This window comes from Pipistrellus hanaki (assembly GCF_964339955.1).
Source record: "Pipistrellus hanaki genome assembly, chromosome: 11".
NCBI classification, from domain to species: Eukaryota; Metazoa; Chordata; class Mammalia; order Chiroptera; family Vespertilionidae; genus Pipistrellus; species Pipistrellus hanaki.
This window is the reverse complement of record NC_140513.1, coordinates 17,135,080-17,161,039: the sequence shown is the minus strand read 5'-3', so window position 1 is coordinate 17,161,039 and position 25,960 is coordinate 17,135,080. Positions and strand designations below refer to the sequence as shown.

Here is a 25,960-nt window from a genome sequence, read left to right as displayed (position 1 = left end):
CGGATGGGATAAAGGGCCAGGTGGTCCAACAGAAACCGAGCTCACGGGGGAGGGGGAGAGGGAGGGGGCGGCCGAGGGGGGGGGGCAATCTCCATCTTGTTTGGAGGGCAGGGGAGTTGCGGCAGAATGGAAAGTTAAGTATTTGCTCACAAACGAACACAGAAGCCAAGGCCCTGTAGCGAGGGGAACATCAACAGTCTGGGCGGCTCCTGGAAATTCAATTCTGGTAAAACAGAGCACATGTTATTAATTTCCTGACTCCCCTGGCTAACAATCGCTTGGCAAACAGAGGAAGCAACAAAAACAACTGTCCTTAATTCTGATCAACAAGGAAGCAGGAACCCTCTTAGGAGAAAGGGACTGTCCCCGGGGTGTGTGAGGCAGAAGGGGGCACCTGGTGGTCAGATCCCCCAGAGGTCTCTGTCCACCGAGGGCGAGGGGCTCTCACTGTGCGTAAGAGGTCCAGGCAGACACCTTTTAGGTTTAACCACTGCACCACGGAACAAAGCCACCCTGCCTTCAACTAATGGAGAGATCACTTTACAATGCAATATGTTGCATTATTGATTGATTATCGATCAGCCTCAGTTCCAGCACGATACACCATCTCGGGACCAAGCTCTAGATACATCTTAGCAGAGATTCAAAGCTCTCATTTGTTCCTTGAACAGCACCTCCCTCCCAGGGCTGCTGTGAGAATTAAATGACCCCACTGGCCACGATCCTGCGACCCTTCTTTCAATCAACGTGGAATACCTATCATCTCCTAGGACCTCCATTTCTCTTTCCGTCTAGCTCCTTCCATGTATGTCTAACCCAAGGGATTCAACGGTTAGCTTAAGGGACAGTTTCTCATGTGTGTATACCCCAAGATGCTGAAAGAAGTCCAGACACCTAACCTACTCGATCCTGGCTGCCCTGAAAACTGGTTTCACCCAACACTTCCAATGTCATGCCTCCCACCTTCAATGTGAAACATCAAAACAGTACATGCTGAATACTCTTCAGTCTTCCGGTGACACTGCTACCGTGTTTCCCCGAAAATAAGACATCCTCCGAAAATAAGACCTACTTACAGGTTTCCTTCTGAGTGAAATATAAGGCATCCCCCTGAAAATAAGCCTCCCCCCCACACCCAGGCTAAACATGTGAGATTTGGTCCACTGATTCTGAAAGAAATGGAGTCACAAGAAATTCACCAGGAAATTCAGGAATTAGATTGTTATGATGATGTTCCAGAAGATGATGACATGATTGTCATTGAATAAATGAGTAAATTCTTGATACTGTAGGATTCACAGTTTGTCTGGTTTGTGTTGACAACTACCGTACTACCGTACCATATACAGGTAATAAATTTCCTTTATTTTCATTTAACAATAAATGTGTACCGTATTCTTCTTCATGGAAAAATAAGACATCCCCTGAAAATAAGAAGTAGCGCATCTTTGGGAGCAAAAATTAATATAAGACACTGTCTTATTTTCGGGGAAACAGGGTATGAGGCACATTTTAATACACTCCCCCTACCGACTGGGACATTAACAGACTGACAATCCCCAACACAAAAGTCCGTTGGACAAATTCCTCTTAAAGTTCTAGGCTGGGAGCCCCTCCCTGTCGGCCTCATTATTAGGCAAAGTGAACCGTGTAACTCAGTGGTCGGCAAACTCATTAGTCAACAGAGCCAAATGTCAACAGTAAACGACTGAAGTTTCTTTGGAGAGCTGAAAACCGACTTCGGCGCATGGGCCACAAAGTTTCAATTGCTCTGTACGTGCATGCCTGCACGTGGTATTTTGTGGAAGAGCCACACTCAAGAGGCCAAAGAGCCACAGGTGGCTCGCGAGCCGCAGTTTGCCGACCCCGGACTTAAGGTGTTAGTTTTAGTGTTATTTCTTTTACATTGTGATGCTTACAGACATGGCTGCAAGGTCTCTGCACTTCTCCCTTGGATCTGGAAGAGAATGGCACTGCTTCAGCCAAATACAATACAGGGTTAGCGATGTATTGTGATTTCCGAGGAGAGGTGACGGTTCTCCTGGGATGCTTGCTCTGTGGGGAGAGCCTGGCAGCAAGTATAAAGTCTAACTCCCCTGGGAATGCCATGCTGAAGAGGCCATCCAGGAGCAGATGTTCTAACCAAGAGCCCAGCCTTCCGGTCTTCACTGCCAGGCGCATGACATGTGGAGCAGCCATGCTTGGCCCTCCACACCAGCCCATCCTCCAACTGGACACTCCTGGGTGACCTTGATCAATGCCATGGGGAGCGGAGGAATCTCCCAGCGGAGCCCCACCCAAATTCTTGACCAACAGAACCCAGGAGCTATGAAAAATGGTTGTTATTTTAAGCCACTAAGCATCAGGGAAATGTGCTGTGCAACACTAGATAACCAGAAGGAAAGCCATCCATATACCCAGACACAGCATGTGTGCATGGCATATGTGTGTGTACGTGAAAAGTTCTTTGTAACTTTAAATAACGATTCTTAGGAAATCCCCTCACTGTGATACTAATTTCAGGATCACCTGCTTGAGATCAGAAAGTAGGGTAATAAGCATATGAATTCTCCAAAACAACCAAAAGGATAAACAAAACACTATTCTTCAAAGGTCACTCACTATTTCTTTAGGAGAAAGACATTAAAATCGAGGGCTGGAATACTCTGCATTCACCAACCACACAGCAAGAACTCCATAAATTGCACTGAGAAGAGGGGAGGACACCATTATGGATTAAAGGAGACTTACGAGGCATTATTTACCACAAGTAATGTGTGGCCGGCAGTTGGCTCCTGATTCAAGCAAGCCAATCGTGAAAAGGCTTATAGATGACTGTGGAAAACGGAACATGGGTTTGGTATTAGGTGACATTAAGGATATGTCATTGTATGATAAGTATGATAATGGCATTTTCTCTCTCTCTCTCTCTCTCTCTCTCTCACACACACACACACATACACACACACACATAAAAGACACCCACTTAAGTATTAACAGGTTACATGACAAGTTGTCTGTGTCTGGAAGTTTCTTTAAAACACTCCATTTTACAGATGGGTAAAACAAGGCCAGGGACAGGTCACACCCAGGAAGCCACTCCAAGCCAGGAACAGAGCACCAGCCTTCTGACTCCGAGAGCAACCCTGTTTTCTTTCTTAGGATTGTCTTCACATGACTACAGAATACGGATGTTACCTGTGAAAGCAAGCCTGGCATAGTATTCCCACTTCTGAGAGACCAGGAACCAAATAGGCAACACCAAAAAGCCCCCACCACAATCTGTGTTTAAAAACTATTTGACTATACAAAGTGCTTTGATGTGCGGAAGTATTTCTGGCTTTCTTAAATGGTGGGCCGGGCGGGGGTGGGGGGAGGGGGTGGGAGGTGGGGGGAGGGGGACACCCACCCAAACTGGGAGAAAGAAAAAAACGAAACAAATTTTTGTGCCTGACTAAACAGTCCCATGCAATTAAAGTGATGGATGTCTTGGTGCCAGAGGTTGAGTTGGAAACGAGCTGCTGGGAGAAGGGCAGCCTGAAAATAAATTGCCAGATTTTTTCAGCCAGATTCCCTCTCTGTGCAGTTTTGAAAGCAGATAACTCCACATCAGTAAACATGCAACAAATCCCCAGAATGCCCGGCCAACAGACCCGAAGAGAGAGAACTAACTCCGAGTGGACGCCTGCTCCCACCCATCCTGCAACACGGGTACGTGACGGAATCTGCAAAGTCAGGCAGGTCAAGACCACCTGGCACGCAGGAAGCCTTCCGAACTGGAAAGGCTGTTGGGATGACTGGGGAAAGCAGAACGTGGACTTGGGATTGGGTGACATGAAGGAATCACTCCTCCTTTTGCTCGGCAGGATAACAGAAGGACTGGGACCCTGTGCTCGATGGAGTCCCTGCCAGCTCTGAAAGCTGTCCGGACGCCCCAGCACACCCCGTGAGGCAGTGGCTGAAGGCATGCGCTCCGGGGGGTCCGAGCCCCGCCTCCGTTACTCAGCTCAGGTGGAGCTGGGTGTCAGGACATTTCTGACCTGGCAGGAATGTCTGAGGGTGAAATGAAATGATCGATTGCACAGGGCTTGGCCCAGGCTTCTCCCACAGAAAACGCCTGGCGACGGAGGTGGCCTCATTCTCGGTAGCGTGCCCATTCCCAGAAGGAGATGAGCTTTAAGGGGGCTAAGGGACAGGGGAGTGCTGTGGGCTGAAGTGTGTCCCACCCCCCCCCCCCAAAAAAAAAAAAAAAAAGTTAGGAACCCCGAGCTCCAGTGCCTCAGAATGTGGCTGTGTTTGGAGACAGAGCCTTTGAAGAGGTAATTAAGTTAAATGAGTTAATTAGGGAGGGCCCTCCTCCTATCTGACTGTGTCTGATAAAGAGAAAGGTCACCCTGGCTGGTGTGGCTCAGGCTGCTGGTTTGTTTCCCATTCAGGGCATGTGCCGGGTTGTGGGCTTAATCCCCAGTAGGGGGCGTGCAGGAGGCGGCCCATAGATGTTTTGCGCTCTCTCGCTCTCTCTCTCTCCTTTCCCTCTCCCTCCCTTCCTCTCTCTTTATAAAAATCAATTTAAAAGAGAGAGAGAGAAGAGAGAGAGAGAGAGAGAGAGAGAGAGAGAGAGAGAGAGAGAGAGAGAGAGAGAGGTGTCACATCAGGTTGCTCACACACAGGGAAGAGACCATGATCAGGCACAGGGAGCGGGCCGCCATCTACAAGCCAATGAGAGGCCTCCGAGGAAACTAACCCTGCCAGCACCTTGATCTTGGACTTCAGCCTCCCGAACTGTGAGGATGCCCATTGGTTAAGCCACCCGGGCTGCGGCCTTTTGTCGTGGAAGCCCGAGTTGACTAGCACAGGCAAGACCACGGTTTCCAGTCAGAACCAGGTGCGAGCGAATCTGGGCTCCGCCACTCACCAACAACGAGATCCCAACTAAGCCCGTTTCCTGCCTGCAACGTGGAGATAACACAGCGCCCATTCCAGCGAGCGGCGGTGAGGCTGAGATGAAAACATCCAGCATGTTCACAGCGGGAGGCCAGAGCCAGGGCTGAGCCGGGACCTCTGACCCCGAGCTCCAGGAACTTCCTACCACATTCCTGGAGCTCCAGAGCCTCGGCTGGGCAGCAGGCAGCTGGTGGACTCTGAGCGGTGCTCCTCCCAGGACCGCACTGATGGGGAGACCTGGCTCCAACAGCCCAGGTGCTGCTTGGGCCACAGCACAGTCTCGGAGCCCGCGTTCCCGGGGCCCCACCCATGGCAGGTCTTCCTTAAGTATGGGCACTGACCCCAGCCAGCAAATATGCCTGAATTTTAGTACTTTCACACCAACTGCTAAGGCACAGAAGTCTGGGGCTATTTTACTTGGCTCTGTGTGCATATAAGGTTTTCAAAAAGGTTAATGAGTGGAAAAGCACATAAAACTTTTAACCTTGTCTCTGGTGAGCGTGGCAGTGAAGGTCATAAAGCTGTAGCTGAGGAACCACCACCCATTCATCGGAGGAGGGGTATGCAAACAAAGCTGTCTTTTTATGGCCGGCCTTAGATTTTCCCTCTCTTTTTTTCTCTGGTGAACCAGTCTTTTTAAAAAGTCTCCTTCAAGGGGGCAGAGAAGGACACGTTCAGATGGAGAGAAGGAGGGTGTGGTGCTCCCAGCCCCTCTGCAGGTGTGGATCTGTAAAGATGACATTATCCGGGTAATTCCCCTGTCATGTGGTGTGAGCTGGTGTGAGCTGTCGAGAGAAGAATGTTGACTGTTCGCCACCCAACAACGTTAGCCTTTCCTCACTCATTAACTAAGGAAAAATGTTTCCGATCATCTGTGCATTTTTAAAGGCGACAGCTGAATACCAAGCACTAACTAGTATTGTTATGGAAACTTTCTTTTTAAAAAAAATAAATAAAATAAATCTTTATTGTTCAGATTCTTACAATTGTTCCTCTTTTTTCCCCTCCATTGCTCCCCTCCACCAGGTTCCTACCCCACCCTCTGCCCTTTCCCCACCCCCCACTATCCTCATCCATAGGTGCACAGTTTTTGTTCAGTCTCTTCCCGCACCCCCCACTCCCCTTTTCCCCTGAGAATCATCAGTCCACTCCCTTTCTATACCTCTGATTCTATTATATTCACCAGTTAATACTGTTCATCAGATTATTTATTTATTTATTTATTTAAATATATATTTTATTGATTTTGTACAGAGAGGAAGGGAGAGAGATAGAGAGTTAGAAACATCGATGAGAAAGTCATCGATCAGCTGCCTCTTGCACATCCCCTACCGGGGATATGCCCGCAACCAAGGTACATGCCTTTGACTGGAATCGAACCCAGGTCCCTTCAGTTCCCAAGCCGACGCTCTATCCATTGAGCCAAACCGGTTTCGGCTGTTCATCAGATTTTTTAATTCTCTTGGTTTTTAGATTCACTTGTTGATAGTTACATATTTGTTGTTCATAATTTTTATCTTTATCTTCTTCCTATTCTTAAAGAATATTTTTCAGCATTTCATATAATTCTGGTTTGGCGGTGATGAACTCCTTTAGTTTTTGTTTTGTTTTTTTGTTTTTTGTTTTTGTGAAGCTCTTTATCTGGCCTTCAATTCTGAGTGATAGCTTTGCTGGGTAGAGTAATCTTGGTTGCTATTCATCACTTTGAATATTTCTTGCCATTCCCGTCTGGCCTGCATAGTTTCTGTTGTGTTATGGAAACTTTCTTCAAAACAGAATGCACCCATAGGAAATTCCTTAAGGAACTGAACACAGAGGTACAACCAGAGTAACTTCTCCTCACCTCCAACTGTTATGGATGGATCATAAACTAACCACCCCCCTCCCATTTCTCCCAGTTCAATGGTCTCTCACACAAGACCAGGTGCCCCAGGACTTCAAATCCATGTCAAAAGGTATTTCTACAAGACCGTCACCAGCCAGGCATTGAGTTCCCCAGCCCGGATACCTTCTAAAAGACCTACAGAATGCCAGTCAGAGGAAAATCTGTATGGGGGTTACAAGGTGTCACCCACATTGCCAGGCACTTTGAGGAATTCATGCTGGAAGGTGCACAGATAGAAACAACCATGAGTGGAGGGGGTCCTGAGGACGGGGGACAGTCCCCACACTGATCCAGCCACCTGCTGTTCCATGGGGATGCAGGCTGTGCGATCACATCTTCCATTTTGTTTTATAAAAAAAGTCTACAAATTTGAATTTTTAAATGTGAAATGTGGCTGTTTTTAAAAGCCTTTTACAGACCTCTAGTTTACTTTTTTTAAATTTACTGTTTCTTATAACTTTTAACAAAATTTTAAGTATTTTATTTTATTAATTTTATAGAGAGAGAGGAAAGGAGAGGGAGAGAAAGAAACATCGATGGGCTGCCCCCTACTTGCCCAATAGTGGGGATCAAGCCCACAACCTGGGCATGTGCCCTGACCAGGAATTGAACCTTTTAATGCATGGATGACGCCTAACCAACTGAGCCACACTTAAAAAAAAAAAAATTATATATATATATATATATATATATATATATATATATATATATATATATATTTGACATTTTACAGAGAGGAAGGGAGAGAGATAGAGTTAGAAACATCAATGAGAGAAACATCGATCAGCTGCCTCCTGCACACCCCCACCGGGGATGTGCTCGCAACCAAGGTACGTGCCCTTGACTGGAATCGAACATGGGACCCTTGAGTCCGCAGGCTGACACTCTATCCACTAAGCCAAACCGGTGTCAGCTGAGCCACACTTTTTAATTAAAATGTGACATCCGTAGATAAAAGTGCACACGTCATACGTGTGTTCACCCCAAGGAATTACCAGAAGTTAACATATCTGTGCAACCACCACCCAGGTCAGAAATAGAACACTGCCCGCCTCCTGGAGGCCTCTGTGCTGCCTCTTCCCAATTCCTACCCTTTCCTCCCTTCACACCGGTACCTCAGGTGAGCTTTGCCTGTTTGGAAGCTCATATAAATGGATGCACACGGCACGTCGTCTTTTATAGCTGTGTGGGGACAGGGGGATAGAGTCCCTCCCATTCACAGACTCTGTATCTCTGAGCAAAGAAGGACTTGGAATCACAGAGGCCGCGAGGATTAAGAGATAAGAAGGCCAGTCATGGGTGGAGTGGGTGGTCAAAGTCCCACAGAAGGGGAGGGCCTACTTCTGGATCATAGGGACAGCAAAGGGCAGGGGACAAAGGACAGGGGTGGTGGCAGTGCCAGTATGAGGAAGCCAAAGTTCAAAATCCACGGCCACCAAACAGCAGAAAGTGCTGGGACCATCCCAATGCCCAGAGTCAGCCTTCTCCCAGGACAGCAAACAGGCCGGGTTCCTGGCAGAGTTAGCCAAGATCACCTGGTGTGCTCCTTCTTCAAAAATATTTTTATTATGGACAATTCCAAACAACTCCAAAGCAAAGAGAATAGTAAACACCTGCCACTCAGCTCTCACAATTACCAAAACCCTGTATCCTCTTTTCCTCTGTTCATTCCTCCCCTGGCCCTCCATTCCGTTTTTCACGCGTCTTTTCTGGGGATGGCGGCACATTTACTTCCATCGAGAGGCACAGACCTGAGCTGCTCCGTTGTCACAGAGGACTATGTCTGTGCAGCCCACACCTCATGCCATTCAGCACAGTCCCGCCTCCCCTTACAGGCCCCAATGCCAATGCCACGCCAGTCCCCGGCCCTCCCCAATCCCCAGAAGCAGCAGTTTTTCTCATCTGACTTTTCCTCAGGTTAGTTTTGCCAGTTCTGGAACTGTACGTCAATGGAATCATTCACAGGCACTTTCTCTGGTGTAAGGTTTGTCTCACTCAACATCATCCGTGTGAATACAAAAAGATGAGTTTTAAAATTCGGTTTGGGCCCAGCTGGTGTAGCTCCGTCATTGAACATGGACCTACAAACCTAGGTCACGGTTTGATTCCGGTCAGGGCACATACCCAGGTTGTGGGCTCGATCCCCAGTAGAGGACATGTAGGAGGCAGCCAATCAATGACTCTCTCTCATCATTGATGCTTCTGTTTCTCTCTCCCTCTCCCTTCCTCTCTGGAATCGATTAGCAATATATATTTTAAAATTAATAAATAAAATCGGTCTGGGCCAAACTGTATAGGCATGTCTTCATCCTCTTTCTCATGCCATCGTATGCAGACAGCTGTAGTTCTAAGATCTACACTGGAGATAAAAATGACCCCACTGGGATTCGGAGCCAGGGTTTTCAAGGAATTACTCAAGTCCTGCTTTCTTCCCTGGGCCCTGCGTTCCAGATACTAGTTTCTGCATCTAAAATGGGCAGTAACGACCATCCCCAAACTCCGGCTGATGAGCTGACTATGGTCTGAGTGCCCAGGCAGACCACCTTTTCTTCCCGTTAATCCTCACCTGAGGGTATTTTCCCATTGATGTTTAGAGAGAGTGGAAGGGAGGGGAAGAGACACAGAGAGAGAAAAATCGATGTGAGAGAGACACATTGATTGGTTGCCTCCCGCAGGGGCCCCAACCAAGGCCAGGAATAGAGCCTGCAACGTAGGTATATACCATTGGCCAGAATCGAACCCAGGACCTTTCAGTCCACAGGTCGATGCTCTATCCACTGAGCCAAACCGGCTAGGGCCAAACCACCTTTCTTTTTGTCTTCTGCCCTGGCTCTTCTACCTTAAGCAAGAAAACTGGGTAAAAACACCGAAAAGCTGTGGTGTTCTCTGCAAACGCAAAAGACATACCTTCTTGCTAAACTGCTAGCTGCTTAAGGAAAAAGGTGCACTTTGACTCAGTCTCGTATCCGCCCGGCCCTGGCTTGGTTCTGTGTATACAGCAGGCCCTTGATAAATGCCCGCGCCTCTTCATCATCTGCTCATTACTGCCTTGAAAGTGTCAACCCCACCCAGGTGTGGAAGGCCACAGAGCAGAGTGGCCCATCGTACAGACTGCCTCCCTTTTCCCGTCTGTAAATAGCAACAGGAACACCAGCACCCACGCTCTGTGGGAGCTGAGAGAGCCCACACAGCGACCACCCGGGGCCTGGCTTCTACAGATCTACAGACACCAGCTGCTGTCACTCTGTCAGCTTCCCAGCGGGCCCTGCCAGACACGACTTGCAGTCAAACCCTTCCCAGCCTGCTCTCCAGCAGTCTGACCTGCGGGAGCCTCACACTGGCCCTGTCTGAAACACAGCCAGGAGGGAATCCAGGATGTGTGGCCCCTTACAGCTTATACCATTTGGAGGACCTCTTAACACGTTAAGCCCCATGTCAGTCACCTGTGACGGACACTATACCTTCCGTCCGGAAGACAAAAGAGGCTGGGCGCTTAGCGTGCTAAAGGAAGAAAATGCTGTCCTGACCGGGCAGCTCCTTTGGTCGGAGCGTTGTCCCGGGATGCCAAGTTGCAGGTTTGACCCCCTGGTCAGGGCACATACAAGAACCAACCGATGGATCCACAGATAGGTGGGACAACAAATCAATGCTTCTCTCTCTTTCTCTTCCTCTCCCTCCCTTCCTCTCTCTTTCAAACCAATCAATAAGTAAATAAAATTAAAGAAACAACCAAACTGCTTAAAGAAGGAAGAAAGTGTCAAAAACATCTTACATTTGCAGAATTTACAGAATCAAGGGCCAAGCGACTATGGTACCAGTTGGGCCTCCCTATTGCTGCTCCGCCTCTAGGTTGTCAATCTCACCACCCTGCCAGGCACAAAACATAGGGGTCATAGCTTGGCTTCTCCATCAATCCCCTCCACCCCCCATTCCTAAATCCCATCCCTAAATCCACTGGATTCCAAGTCTTCAAACTCCGCTGTATCTGCCCTTCCCGTCCATGCCCAGCACCACCCTAGTTTAGACCCACAAAGCAACTAAGAGCCTCTTAGTCTGACCATCCACAGAGCCAAACTCCAAGCCGTCTTCGCTTCCGTTCCCGTCCATCTCCCCTGCTCCAGCATCTCATGGGCTGTAACCCATTTTCCAAGCACCCCTCCCCCCTTGCCCTCACTGAGGCTGGTCACTCCGTTCCTCCACCCAGACTGGCAGTCCTCCACCACTGAAGGTCAAAACCAACCCAACAGTCACCCCCAATCCACAGCCACCTCCAAGGAGCCCCCACACAACTTCATCTGTCCAGTGTTGATGGTCCCCAAGTCATCCTGCCTGGCATTATGGCTAACGTTGTTCACTCTCCTTTTTAAGGGGGCCAGGCGATGTGCAATGCAATTTAAGAACACTTACACACCCCACTCCAAAGGAGCTTCTTTTAAGCAATTTTTTTTTTTTTTAATCAGGTCATATTCCTCACAAGACCTTACACATACGAGGTGATCCCTAATGCTTTTTGTTGTCGTTTTTTAATAAATAAAGGAAACAGCTGAAACAAAACGGGTCCTATCAGTGAACAGAATAAACAGCAGCCATCCAGAAAGCTCAGATACGTGGAAGAGCACATTCAGGGAAGTGAGTGGATACGATGAAGGACATGTTGCAGTAAATCAAATGCCTGCAGTCCTTCTTTCCCTTTCAGAAGCCAGCACGTAGTTTTTGCTTTTTTTTTTTTTTTTTTTCAGGAGTCTCTTTAATGAAGAAGGATCCTCCACCACAGCTTTTAGAACAAAGCCACATACTTCTGGATTTCAAAGCAAAGGGAGTGCCAGGTAGAATTCTGAGGTATTCTGAACACATACTTTTGACCTTGGGCTGCCTGCTCTCCCACTAAAATAGCCCACATCTAGATTTCGTTTGCCCGGCTCTCTCACTCTCGAGGCTCCCCTGGGATCTGCCACTGCCTGCCTGTGGGCATGCACTGGGCCAGTTCCAAGCCAGTCTGGACTCTGACCAGCTACGGAGTCTGCCATCTACTCGGTGCCGATGCCACCCACTACAGACAGCCGTGGCCGAACAGGTGGCATGGGCCCTGGGTCCCAGGCCCCAGCACACAGGAGCGATAAAAGCACTGCAGCCGGTGAAAGGCTGCCAGAATGCGCTGCGGGTTAATCACTAACCCTCGTAAGCCTTTCCTTCACCTGGGCTTTCCGGGGGAGAAGCCCACGCCCATTTCCCGGGCAGGGGACAGGGCAGGCGACAAGGTTTCTTTCTCCTGGGCCATGATTCACCTGCAGAAGAAGCAGGGGGGTCTTGGAGAGGCAAAGAGGCTTGCTGAATGTCACCTGGCCACTAAGAGCAGAAGCCTGGAGGGCGGCGTGCAGGAAAGTGCCCTTATTACACGCTCATTACCGCTCATTTGCCACAGGTGAGCAGCAGCTGGCGGCATGGCGTGGCTGCGAGTGCTCCAAGGCAAGACGGCAAAGAGCTGCCCACCCAGAAGGAGGCTCTGGCCCATGCCCAGGACTCCAAGGGCTCCTGGAGAGAGAGAAACACCCAGTGGTTCCAGCTGCCCTCCTGTCTGCCCCCATCGTCTCCCTTCTCTCTGAAGTGTTCATGGGATGTGAGTTCCTTAAAGCAGTGGTCGGCAAACTCATTAGTCAACAGAGCCAGATATCAACAGTACAACGACTGACATTTCTTTGGAGAGCCGAAAGCCGACTTCTGCGCATGGACCACGAAGTTTCCATGGCACTGTACATTTCAATGGCATAGATATTTTGTGGAAGAGCCACACTCAAGGGGCCAAAGAGCCACATGTTTGCCGACCACTGCCCTAAAGTGTCTGCTGGTAAGGCTCACTGGGGGCTTCTTGGAGAGTGAAGAGCAAGCACGTCAAATTCACGGTCCGCGGACCACATGCCTGCCTCATTTATTTGGCTCGTGTTAGCCTCTGAGTTTGACAGGCTTGGTGTAGAGTAAGGCAGGGGAAGAACCCAGGGTCAAGGGAGACATTCCAACCCAGGGTAAGGAAGCTGATGAAGAAACAGAAGGTGGACACAGAAGAAGAAAATACACTCTTCCAACAAACCTACGGAAAACTTTCTACAGACGCAATTCCGACCTTCTCAGAGAAGCAACGCCCAGTGGGAAGCCAGGGCTCCCTGGAAGCCGCTGAGCGAGGAACAGCAATCTTGGGGATTATTTCAAGCCTCAGTGCTTTCGCATATGCCAGTCCGGCCACCAGGAAAGCTGTTCTCCCGCTGTTCGCTCTCTCTGAAATTTTCTAGGTCATCCATTTCCCCCTCCACTCCCCTCACCTTGGGCCTCCCTTTGAGCTTATTTAAAATTCTCCATAGCACTTTTCACACCAGGTAGAGTGACTTAGCTCCACTCAAGTTTCTGGAAAACGAGGAACTTGTCATTTTCTCTCTGTCTCATTTGCTTAAAACAAGACCAGTTCCCCATATGACTGCACTCACATGGAAGATATAAAACTGAAACGCATGGACACTAGCAGAGTATGGTGGCAGCCAGAGGGAAAGGGGGCGTGAAGGGAACCTAATCTGTGGTGATGGAAGATAATTTGACTGGTGGTGGGTACACAGCCCAATATACAGACCCTGTAGCACAGAAATCCACACCTGAAACCTACATAACCCTGTTAACCAATGCCACCCCAATAAACGTAAATAAAAAGAGGAAAATAAGGCCAGTTCCCTGTACCAACGTAGAATTCAACATTATCAAACCCTGCACTTGCTCACCAAGAGCGACCAGCAGCAACTGACTTTTGGTCATTCACAGCAAAACTGAAGTCAAAACATGAATTCCTCCTTAAAGAGGAAAGGCCTGAGAGCATATGGATCTGCAGACTGAAGAGAAGTGCCCTCTCTGATTCCATGAAGGCTACTTCCTCAGCAGAGGAACGTGGGATGGGAGACAAACTCAGAGAGACCAGGAGGGAACGAGCTACACACAAGAGAAAAATACAACTCCACTAAAAACAAAAACAGGCAAAAAACAAAGACTGAGGCATTCCAGGAGGAAATACAGATGGTTCATAAGCATGCACAGAGATACAAAACCCCATCAATAGCTGGGGAAAAGTGAAGATTGCAAGGAGTTCCCACAAACCCCCATCAGTTTGAAAAAAATAAAACAGAAAAGTTGCCCAAAAAACAAGGGATGGAGAAGAATGGATCAGCAGACGTTCTGACATGCTGCTGGGCCTCTGGGGAAAATTCCAGATGCTCTTCAGAGGCCCTGTCCACCACCCTCCCACCATCCCGCTCCTGGGTACACACCCGCCCAGGAGAAACACGTGCTCGCATCTGTGCACCAGCAGACCAATTCCAGAAGGTTCAAAGCAGTATTTTCCTAACAGTCCCAAACGGAAAACATCCCACATATCAACCAACAAAGGATACTTTTGAACAGATCCCTGCAATGGAATAACTACAGAGCGGAAAGAACAACAGCTACCGCCCTCAATTTGTATGAATCTCACAACACGGTACTGAGTGAAAACTCCACTTACATAGAGTTCACAAACATGTAAAACTAACCATAGAGTGTTTTTGGGGAAAACCAATAGGAAAAGGAAGGGATAAAAGACAAACTCAGGAAGTGGGAGGGAAAGGAATGGGACTGGGAGGAGAGGGGAGGAGGGGGGGAGGGGGGGAGGTTTAACAGCATGTCTTTGTTTTTAGCTGGGTAGTGGGAACACGAATGTTCATTATATTAATTTTCTGTGCACTATTCGTGTCATAGACACTCTTTTGCATTTATATTTCATCATGAAAACATTTAGAGAATGTGCTAGGCAGAAGACTTGCTCGCAACACTGAGACACTCAGATGAAAATGTAAGGAGGGGAAACTAAGACCAGATAACCTGGGAGTGAGGTAGGCATGAAGGACAACAGTCCCAGGGGAGAGATGACAGAAAGGCAAGAACAAAGCCAGAAGGGAAGGACTGGGGACATCCACGTCCCCAATGGCAGTGCCACTAATGAACAGGCAGGACTGAGTTAGGAAGGCCCGGACCAGCACAGAAACCCGTATCTCAGATAAACGGATAAATAAAGTGTGGCATATGCATACACTGGGATATTAATCAGTCATAAAAAAGGCATGACATTCTGACATGTGCTATAATACGGATGAACCTTAAAGATATTGTGCTAAGGGAAAGAGACCAGAGGTAAATGCAGAAGTACTGTGTGGCCGAAGCCGGTTTGGCTCTGTGGATAGAGCGTCGGTCTGTGGACTGAAAGGTCCCAGGTTCAATTCTGGTCAAGGGCATGACCCCCGATAAGGGATGTGCAGGAGGCAGCTGGTCGATGTTTCTCTCTCATCAATATTTCTAGTTCTCTATCTCTTTCCTCTCTGAAAAAAATCAATAAAATATATTTTTTAAAAAAGAATAAGTACTGCATGATCCCACTTATAGGAGGTACCTGTTCACAGACACAGGAAGTAGAATGGTGGTTGTCAGGACCTGGGGGCGAGAGAGGAACAGGGAGGGAGGTCAATGGGCACAGAGTTTCAGTTTGGGGAGATGAAAAAGTTCTGGAGATGGACGGTGGTGCTAGCTGCCCAACAATACAAATATCCTTCATGCCGCTGAACCATACACATTAAAATGGTAAATTCTATTACATTTTACCACCATTTTAAAAAATCCATAATTCACATCAACCCAGGAACCAGGAGGTCACAGTCTGATTCCCGGTCAGGGCACATACCCGGGTTGCAGGCTCCAACCCCAGTGTGGGGCGTGCAGGAGGCAGCTAATCAGTGTCTCTCTCTCTGAAATCAATAATAATTAAAAAAGGATCCATAATTCAAGACAGGTGCAGCCGAACAAGACAGCAGGTGGGATAAAGGAGAGGCACTGTCAGGCCTATCTCGCCTGCCTGAGCACCGTAAGATGGATACGGACAACATTCAGATCACAGACCAGGTAGGCTGGAGACCACCGAGCTGAGAGATGCTGACTCTGCAGACAGCTGTGGAACCAGGTCGTCCTCATCCTCCAGGCCTGCAGCACGGACAATCCCACCCCTGGGCCCTGGGACCCTGGGCCCGAGCTCAGGGCTGGGAAACAAGGAAGCTCTGGATGATCCCACGGGTAGCCCAGGCCCTTGGGATATCACTTTCCAGTTCTTAATTTCAAAAAGGAAAGGCCGGGCACTCCGCCAGCTATGACTTTGGGGAAAAGAACCGGCAAAAATAAAAATGCTGAGAAACGGCAGGCAGAGCCCACATGCCAAGAGGCTGAAAGGCAGAGGAGGAGTTCAGGAAAGATGGGGAGGGGAAGGGGTATGATATGAAATTGGGGTCTGCAGGATCATTAGGATTCTGTCCTTCCTAGGGAGTTTCCAAGGAGCACACGGGGCAGGCAGGAAGGGCTGGGCGTGCACGGCATTGGGTGGGGGAAAGAGCACTGGAAGATGAGTCAGGGAACCTAACTAGCCGAGTGGCCCAAGGCCACCTGTGAGACCATGCGTCAGGAGGATAATAATACCTTCCCACACGGTGGCAATTAAGGGAAGTCACACAGATTCAACTGGCCTTGGAGGTACAATTGCCAACAAGTAAGATATCAGGTGTTTGCTCTCAGCCCCAAGAGACAAGCAGAGATAAAGATTAGTCATGCCTCACTCAGACACACACATAAACACACAGAATCAGGGGTGAATCTAAATAAATCAGAATCAGCACAAAAGAGGACCACACACTGGTGAGAAGGGTGTCAGAAGGGGGGATAAGAGGACACATACCGTGCTCATACATGTACACAAAAGCACACAGATGTAGGGAACAAAGTGAAACCAGCCAGTGACTATGCAGCAAATGGGGGATCTGTCCAATGCTTCTGGTTGGGATGACTTTCACATGGTTCTATTTGAAAAACACAGCAGCCCACCTCTGACCTCGGTGTTGAAGAATTATGGCCATCGGACCAGAAGGCACTGTGGGCGAACCTACGTTCTCAGGTTGGAGACCTTCGGCCCACTTCCGGGGGTTGGGGGTGGGGTGGGGTGTGTGTCAAGGGGCAGGCTCGGCCCCACCCCACTCTGACAGCAGGAGGATCTTCCCGGGCCAGACTGTGGAGCTTGAGGCCGGGATACCTTTACCAGCCAGCACGAGACCTGGGCGAAGTTTCTTAACTGTCTGCTAAACCCGATTCTCCTCTCTACAAACCAGGGTAACTATAGTAACCACCACGGGAGTTTGTGAGATAATTCAACAAGACATTCATTTCAACGTTTAGCCCGGCACTTTGGTAGCTTCCGTGTTCAAGAAGCCTTGGCCCTGTCTGAGTACCAGAGACTCTCCTGTTCTCCCAAGGCCCCTCGTTCGCCTCTTTAAGTTCAGGGTCACAGCCAGGGCTCATGAGGTCCCCTACCCCCAAGGAGCCAGGGCCTCGGGAAGGGGGTTTTCGGGCTCCCATGCTTCTCCACGCATTTGTCCCTGCTGTTTCCCCTGCCTCAAAGCCCCGCAGGAGAGCACAGGGCAGTGGTGACCACCCACATCCTATGGTGAGAACACAAGCCCTCAGATGCAAGGTGACTGTGTGGCCACATCCACAGGACCGTCATCCTGCCAGAAAGCAGAGGTGATGGTGGGGAGGGGCTCCGAGGAAGGGGGGCTTGCGTGTCCCCCAGCAGGGCTGCAGGGCACACAGCTATCATGCCCAGTCCCAGCTAAGGGTCACTAGTCCACAGAGCCAAATATCAACAGTACAACGACTGCCATTTCTTTGGAGGGCCAAAAACCTACTTCTGCGCATGGGCCACAAAGTTTCAACCGCACTGCATGTGGGCGCCAGCACGTGGTATTTTGTGGAAGAGACACACTCAAGGGGCCAAAGAGCCGCATGTGGCTCGGGAGCCACAGTGCCTAGGGAATGTAAAGGAGTGAAAGGGCAAAGGGACACAGAGTCTATATATGGTACCTATTCAACTGTGCTGAAGGTGGGGTGGGGGTAGAGGGGGTTAGGGGGGAAGGGATGTTCATCAACCCATAGACAGCCACCATTTGAAATGCACATTTATATCTAAAAGCAGAAAGAGAAGGTACAGATGGATACACACCACCATTTTAACAGTGGTTATCTCTGACGAGGTTTTAGATGTTTTAACATCTCCTGCTTCCCTACATGTCCTAATCCTTCTGCTTGAAACATGTTCTAGTGTGAAGGGAAAGTGAGGGAGGAAAGTGCTCGCCAATCTGAAACACACACACACACACACACACACACACACACACACACACGGAGGGGTCAGCAGCTGGCCCTGCCCGCACGCAGCGGCCAGGGTCCGAGGAGGAGACCGGAGTGCGGACGGACCAGGTGCCTTCGCAGAGAGCACTCCGCCCAGGCAGCGTGGAGGAGGCAGGCCGGCGGGGAGCCAGGCCCGGAGAGGACACATGGTGGGGGGCGGATGTCTGTGGCTACGCGGTGGATTTTTTCCTAAGTCCCTGTGCAAGAATGTAAGGGGAAGTTCTACTGCCCCCGCCTGCTGCTATTTCAAAAACGAAACAGACCCGTCCTTCACCCACAGCGGTGTGTTAGAGACAGAATTCGGAGAGATTATGAGATTATGCACGTGAAAGTGCTTAGCAAGTGACTATTTGTTCAGGTCTGGACCGGTGCAGAGTCATGTTCCTGGCATAGCCCTCCCTCCCCTGCCCCTACTGCATATGCACACGGACTCTCCAGGGGTGTGGAAACAGAGTGAGATATTATACCTATATTCCATTTGGAAAGGATGTTCACCGTCCACATCTCTTCTCCTCCCCACCCAACCCCCCATCCCAACCCTTGAACACAAACTCATGACCCATATAGATATCCAAAGCTCCGTCCCCATGGTCCCAGTCATGGCCTTGGGGGGGGGGGGGCGGGGGGGAAGGGCGTAAGTACTGTTGGGCCAATTTGAGCCAATACCTTTGCTCACAGGGACAGGAAACTGCAAGCCACCCAGACACCTGGGCAAGGCAAGGGGCCCACAGCAGCCAGGACCTCGGGAGGGGGCGGCATGAGGAGGCGTCTTCTCCTGTTTCCTGGGGTGTCTTACAGGTTGCCCTATTTCTCCCCACACCTGAGATGAAGTTACCCTTGCCTTCCAAGCTAGACTCCGGCAGGCCTCCGCCCTCCCCCGCCCCCATACACCCAATGAACTCAGCCTGCAAACTGCCCTGGCACCCTGCCCCTTGTCCTGGCCAGGCCCTCAGCACCACACACCTGGGCTGTTGCAACCAAGTGAGTGAGTCCCTCCTCCAGCCCAGCTTCCAGGCTGCCATGGCCAAAATGGACTCCCATAGAGCTAAGGTGTGGTGCTCCCAGCCTCCAGCTCGGAGAGGGCCAACCCCCATCCCCCTCCCCAATGCCTACAGCAGTTTCTAACAAATAATGGGGCTGCCCTCTGTTCTCTCAGTTCTAGAGCCGGTGTTTTTCACGGGGTGTGAAGGGGCCGCCTTCATCAGAATCGCCCAGGGTTCTTGTTAAAAGTCCAGCTTTGTGAACCACAGAATCGGAAATTCTGCGCATTGCAAACCAGAGGGGAAAAATCCCACATGAACTTCGAGGACACTGACGTTAAAGAAGTGCTGGCGTTTGCCACTGTTTGGAGGAATGTGTCCTAGTTGAAACGGCCAGGAACTCCCTGCCTCCCTGCCATGATCCCGTATTAGGACTTGGGATCAGACTGCCTTACCACTACTGCCCCTACACTGGACAGCTGGGCTTCCCAAAGTAGCTCATTCCAGCTCTTCATTGAGTAACTTTATAGTCACAGGCCTCAGTTTCCCATCCACATGATGGGTGGAGTATGTGCACATGGGGTTCCTTTCCACTCCCAGGGGGACATCTGATCTTCATGTCGTGTCATGAAAGTTTCGTCAAATCAGAAGTTCCAGTCCTAAAATCCTAAGAACCTGCACTTTTCTGTTTAGGTGGGGAGGGAGGGACATTCTTTTCTCATCCAAAGTGAAATTTTTAAAACCATCTCTCCTACGATATCCAACGTTCAGTATCCACAAAAGGAGAACCAAGCAAAGGTTAAGCTTCCCGGCACAGTTATTATTATTTTTCTATTTAATGTTCATTACTAGAAACATTTTCAAACCCTTCCCACGGACCAAAGAGAAGGCATGAGGCATAAGATTACCACCTACCAGCAACCCTTCAGCACCCTGCCACTTACTGAGGTTGTTTGTATCCTTCTTGCCCTATCCTCCTTCCAACACCCCCATTTCAAAGACCAGAAAGTCAAGGCTCAGAGAGCTTATGTTGCCCGAGGCTGCCAATGTTGCCATGGCTCTGCTAACCCCGAAACTCTCTCCGTGTTTGCACTGCACCACGATGAGTCAACGCACAGCTCCAGAGACAATGGAAGCAACGGCGCCAAACGCAATACCGGCCAACAGAGCCGTGCCCTCCGAGGCATAGTCGGAGTGCTAACCAGCCAGCCTCGCACCCTGACAGCTTTCCACGGGGAGCTGCTAGGAGACTGTGCGCGCAGGGGAGGGGGGAGACGGGCTGAGCAACAGCCGCACGAGCAGAAGCGACGCCAGGGATTTAGTCAACAGAGAGCTAATATGAGTCAACAGCGGGTGCCGCTGCCAAGCACAGGGATGGGATCCTCAGCTGCATTAATAGAAGGAGAGTGTCCAGGGCACGTGGAGGGAGCCCTGCCCCGCTGACCAGACCACCCCTGAGGGCCGGGCTAATGAAGGAGGGGCATCTTCCAAGGCAAGGTTTTCTGGAGAGGGATGGCTCTGGGCGGCACTCTGGCTGGTAGGGTGAGCCCAGGACTCCCTGGGGTGGCTGATTTTAAAAAAAATATATTTTATTGATTTTTTACAGAGGGGTAGGGAGAGGGATAGAGAGTTAGAAACATCGATGAGAAAGAAACAATTATCAGCTGCCCCCTGCACACACCACACACCCCCCCCTCCCCCCCCCCCCCGCACTGGGGATATTCCCGCAACCAAGGTACATGCCCTTGACCGGATTTGAACCTAGGACCTGTCAGTTCATGGAGCCTTGCAACTGAGGTACGTTCCCTTGGTCTGAATCGAACCTGGGACCCTTTTGGTCCACAGGCTAACGCTCTATCCACTGAGCCAAACCGGTTTCACCTGGGAGGCTGATTTTTAAAGCTAACCCACGTTGGACTGCATGTCATATGGATGTTTAGAAAAATATCCTAGAGCCCTGGCTGATTTGGCTCAGTGGACAGAGCGTTAGCCTGTTGACCAAAGGGTCCCAGGTTCGATTCAGGCCAAGGGCACGTACCTCAGTTGCAAGGCTCCATTCCCAGCCCCAGCCCTGGTCAGGGCACATGCAGGAGGCAACCAATGGATGTGCTTCTCTCACATTGATAGTTCTCTCTGTCTTTTCCTCTCTCTTCCACTCTGTCTAAAAATCAATGGGAAAATATCCTAGGGTGAGGAGATATATATATATATATATATATATATATATATATATATATATATATATAATATATATATATCCTTTAATTCGCATCATATCAAGGACTGAGAAACCAGCGACTATCCACAGCAAAGGTTAAGAACACACAGGCGTGCTAGGGACCGCAGCCCACCGCCAGACAAGGGGCTCCTTGAGGAGAGGATCTCTGGAGAAGACAATTACAATTGCTTCTTCCCTTATTAGACATAACAACTGGGCTGTGGCTTGGCCAAGAGGTTAACCCTCTGTGGAAAGCTGTTGGGAGGGGTGACATACTAAAAATGGTATTCTAAAAATGCACAGGGGAGCTGGGCTGGAGATGCTATCATCTTAAGTGTCAAAGTCTCCAGGAACTTTTCCCAATCCCCCCCAGGCTGTCCCATCCCCAGCACCCTCTCCAGGGGAGCCTGTCATATCACCGAGCATCGCTTAGGACAAAATGACATGTTTCCCAAGAGCCCGAAGGCCACCTCTCATTCACCTGTCCATCCACAGCTCGGCGCTGGGCACACGGGAGACACCCAGTAAATGTTGACTGACCTGAACACCGAGGTGCCCTAGCACAGTCACACAGAGGTGGGTGCTGCATACGAGGCCATTTCAGAACACACGTGTCCAGACCAGGGCTTTAAAAAAAAAAAAAAAAAAGCCTGTGCCAATGCATAACCACTTTTAGTGTGCTTAACAAAGACATTCTTGAAGCTACCACCACCAGAGGGTTTTAATTACAAAGGAGCCATCGTTAGCTTGGCAAGTGCCCATGGAAATGGCTGGAGACAGAAAATTCAGGTTATGGCGGTCAAAGGTAAATCCTACCTGTGTGCCAGGCAGCCACGCAACACCAGAGCCCAGGAAGTGGTAAAAATCCAGGGATGCAGAAGCGAATAATGGGGCCAGATGCCAAGAAAACACGACAGCATAAAAAAGCCTGGTGAGAAGGGTCTGAGGAAGGAGCACCTGTGCTACAAGTTCATGGGGAGCTGGCTGCCTGGCGCTAACCACGCAACTCTGAGGATGAATTACAAGAACGAAAACTCTGATCCGGGAAGCTGCGCGTAGGAGACTGAGACGCAGCTCTGATATGTAATAAATCTTTAAACCGGTGAGCCATGCTCACTGGTGATTTTTCTTCATCCTCCCTGCACTCCAGCTGCCTAACATGACAAGAGCCCGGATTTCCTTTTTATTTGCCTTTGGACAGTGTGTGTGTGTGTGTGTGTGCGTGTGTGTGTGTGTAAATAAAATTTGGGGCTCACTAAATCACACCCTAAAGCATCGCAGCATCTGCCATCATAAGAAACCCTTGCGAATGAATCTGTCAAACAGCCTTTTATAAAGTGAAGAAAGCTTTTAGGGTGCAAACTACCCTGACCCCCACCACCTCCAGGGCTCCACTAGGTACAGTAAGTCAGCATTCCTGCCCGGACCGGCTCAGGTTTATTCGACACGGATGCACTTTACGCAGTTGGCATTATTCACCCCAGAAACGCCACTGAAGCCTGTCGCACAAACCTGACAGGAGCAATGCATTTCACAAACCAGCCATCTCCGGGGAAGTTCCCAAGGAGAGCATCCCTCTCTCTCCCAGAGCGGAGATGCAAAATGCGCCACATCCTCGCCACACACAGGCTTGCCCGCTCCGGAGGCCGCCTGCTCCCCGCTGCCCTCCTCCCGGCTCTCCAGGCCTCCTCTCCCAGCTCAATAAAAACTAAGGAGCCTCCATCCTGGGCGGCAGCAACATTTTAATGCTATCTTAAACAACAGCTCTAAAGCACCGGGAATGTAGCTCCTTTTTTCATGAGTAAAAAAAACAAAAACAAAAAACAGCATAAAAAACACACCAAAGGGTATTATCATAACAAAATGATATCCTCTGAAGAGCAAGCACTATGAGCCATAAAAAAAAAAAAAAAAATGAAACTGCCATACACTGAAACTGTCTCAAAATTAAACCTACAGAGGGAGGCACTAAACCCCAAGCCAGGCAGGCTCTGATTTTCCCATCTAAAACCATTACATGTTCCCAGTTCTCTAAATGAGGTCCAATGATTTTCTCCCACCCGGAAGGGCCTAAATGCGGTTTTTTGTTGTTGTTGTTGTTGTTGTTGTTGTTGTTTTGTTTTTGTTAAGTCCGGGGATGTTATTTTTCTCCCTTGAAACCTTGGAGATGGTCTGACATATGCATCTAAAGCTCAATCACTGCCCTGTCCTCGGTCACACCCAAAGATCCCCGAAGGCACCATCTGCCGCAGCGCCCCGGTGCACAGCAGGCGCCCCTTTAATGTGCAGATCTGACTTGATCAGATCCGGCCCCCGGGCTAGAGAGACGCGTGGGTAGCCGGCCGGCGGCCCAGGCGGGGACGGCAGCGCCGGCCTAGCTCTCTCCGGGAGGGAGGCGGTGCAACCACCTGTGGGCGGGTGGCCGGGGACTCGGGCCGGAGCGCCCCACGCGCGGAGACCCGGGGAAGTCTGGCGCGCCAGCCCCCGTGGGCGCCCCGGGGCCGACTCCCGGCGCCCCGGCAAGGACTCCGCCAGCTCCAAGTTGGCCAGGTCCGAGAGAGTGGATTCCAGAGTTAGCGCCAAGGGGCTCCTGGGGAGGGTGGGGTCCGGTGGAGCACTGAGAGGGGATCAGGAGAGGGCAGAAAGGGTCCCCTGACTCCCTCCCACGTTTGGCACCTGCCGGGCAGCAAGTGTGCGAGCTTTTCCTCCCTCCCGGTTCTTAAGGCCTGGGGGCTACTTTGGGGGGTAGGAGGGAGGGGGTGGGGGGGCAAGCGGGCCACGCCAGGGCAGCACCGCATCACTTTGACATTTTCTAACCAACAATCCAGGCCCCGCTGGGATCTGGGGAACGGAGGGGAGCACCTGTCACCCGCACCGGGGGGCGGAGTCTGGGGGGACTCCGGGGAAGTGGGTGCGCAGGGAAGGGCTGAGCCCCAAAGGACGAGGTGGGAGCCCGAGAAGGTGTGTAAGCCAGCCAGGCAGTGTACCAAGGAGGGGGCGCGGGCCGGGAATGGGGCCCCGTGGCCGGGTCGGGGTGGCTCCAGAGGGAACCAGGGTTAAGGAGTCCTCCCAGGAGAAGGGGGAGGGGATCCTCGGAAAGGTGCAAGGAGAGCGCTCCAAAGACGAAAAAAAAAAAAAACAACAACACAGGAGGAGGGGGCTGCCCCAAGGGGCGCGGGGTGCCGGCGCCCAGACCGGCCCTGTCCCGGCACTCACCGGCAGGTCCACGCTCACTTCGGTCCCGTCCAGCAGGAAGACGCGGCAGTAGAGGGTGGCCTTGGCCGCGCCGGCGGCGGAGATGTGCACGGCCGCGCCGCCCGTGAGCAGGGGCCCCCCGCCGGCCGGGAACACGCTGCCCCCGGGCGCGGCGGGCAGCGGCGAGGCGGCGGCGGCCGGGCCCCCCCGCGGCCCCCCGTCGCGCTCGTCCCCCAGCCCGGCGGCCCCGCGCCCTGCCGCGCCCCGCGCGTAGAGCTGCATGGAGCGGCGGCCAAAGGTCCGGCGCAGGAACCGCAGCATCCTGGCTGGGGGCGCCCCCTGCCTCCGCCCCTTGCGCCGCCGCCGCCCGGGAGCTCCCCGCGACGCCGTCAGCGCCCGCGGCGGCCGGCGCCTCCTCCCGCGGGCTGCGGCGCTGGGCTCGCTCCCGGGGAGGCCGCGGCCGCGCTCCGGCTGCCTGCGGGGCGCGCGGGCCGGGCCGGCGCCGCCTGCGAGTGGCCGCGGGCGGGCGGGCGGGCGCGCTGGGGCGGCCCCGGAGCCGTCCCGCCGCTGTCGCCGCTGTCGCCGCGGACGCTCCCGGCTGGCGGCCTGCGCTCCCCGCCGAGGGGCCGCTCCCGACGGCCGAGCCGGGGGGCCCGGGGCTGCGGGGGGCGTGGGGCGGGCTGCGGGTGCTCCCGCGCCGCGCGTCGGCCAAGGGCCAGCCGGAGCAGGGCGCCTGCGTGCTCCCCGCGCGCTCGCTCCCCCTCGCCGCGCCGTGCCCGGGGCCGGAGGGGGGCCCCGCCGAGCGCCCGCTCCCTAGGCGCCTTCTCCTGCGCCCGCAGCCCCCGCCTCCCACCTGGGAGGCTGCACCTCCGGCTCCCACCACCGCCGCCCGCCCGGACTGCAGCACACCCTCCTCCCTCGGGGCTGCGCCCGGTTATCGCAAACCGAGTCTCTGCCGCCCCCTGCCGGCCCCGGGGTCCCCTGCAGCTGTAGGTGTGCTCACGTGTGTACACGTAGGTGAGCACACACGTGTTTCCGGCGCCCCGAGCCCTGGAGACGCCTGAGAGTCTTCCCCGTGCATGGCTAGGAAGACTGGGCTGTATGCCCACCGGAAGCCTGGCCCCGAGGCCAGAGAGAGCATGAAAGTGGAGGCCCTCCTGACCCTCAGTTTCCCCTCTGGAAGAGGAGCGGGGTGGACCCTGTCATCCACAAGATCCCTGCTACTTGATTAAGTTGGGTCCTCTTAAGGTCTCAGAGCTGTTAGGGCCCTTTCAGCCACTGCAGTCCAACGGGATCGTTCCAGATAAGGAAACTGAGGCTGGGCAAGGAGAGAGAGTACCTCTGCAACTTACTACACAGAGAAACTCCAGTCCTCAAGGAACTCGTGTCCAGGATTGACTCAGAGGGAGGCCTGCAAAAATAACCCAGAAGGCTAGTAAAGGCTGAACAAAT

At 51.6% G+C, this 25,960-nt stretch overlaps 1 protein-coding gene across 5 annotated transcripts in view; it reads right to left on the bottom strand.

The window, feature by feature from the left end:
• The window catches only part of EPB41L4B (erythrocyte membrane protein band 4.1 like 4B), a 112,511-nt gene extending 87,095 nt beyond the window's left edge, over window positions 1–25,416 (bottom strand). For all 5 annotated transcript variants that reach the window (XM_084899306.1, XM_084899308.1, XM_084899307.1 and 2 more), the window contains exon 1: window positions 24,530–25,416. In XM_084899306.1, coding sequence (XP_084755432.1) covers window positions 24,530–24,829 — 300 coding nt within the window. In that variant the 5' untranslated portion in view covers window positions 24,830–25,416. The remainder of the gene's footprint in view (window positions 1–24,529) is intronic.
• Between the last annotated feature and the right edge of the window lie 544 nt (window positions 25,417–25,960).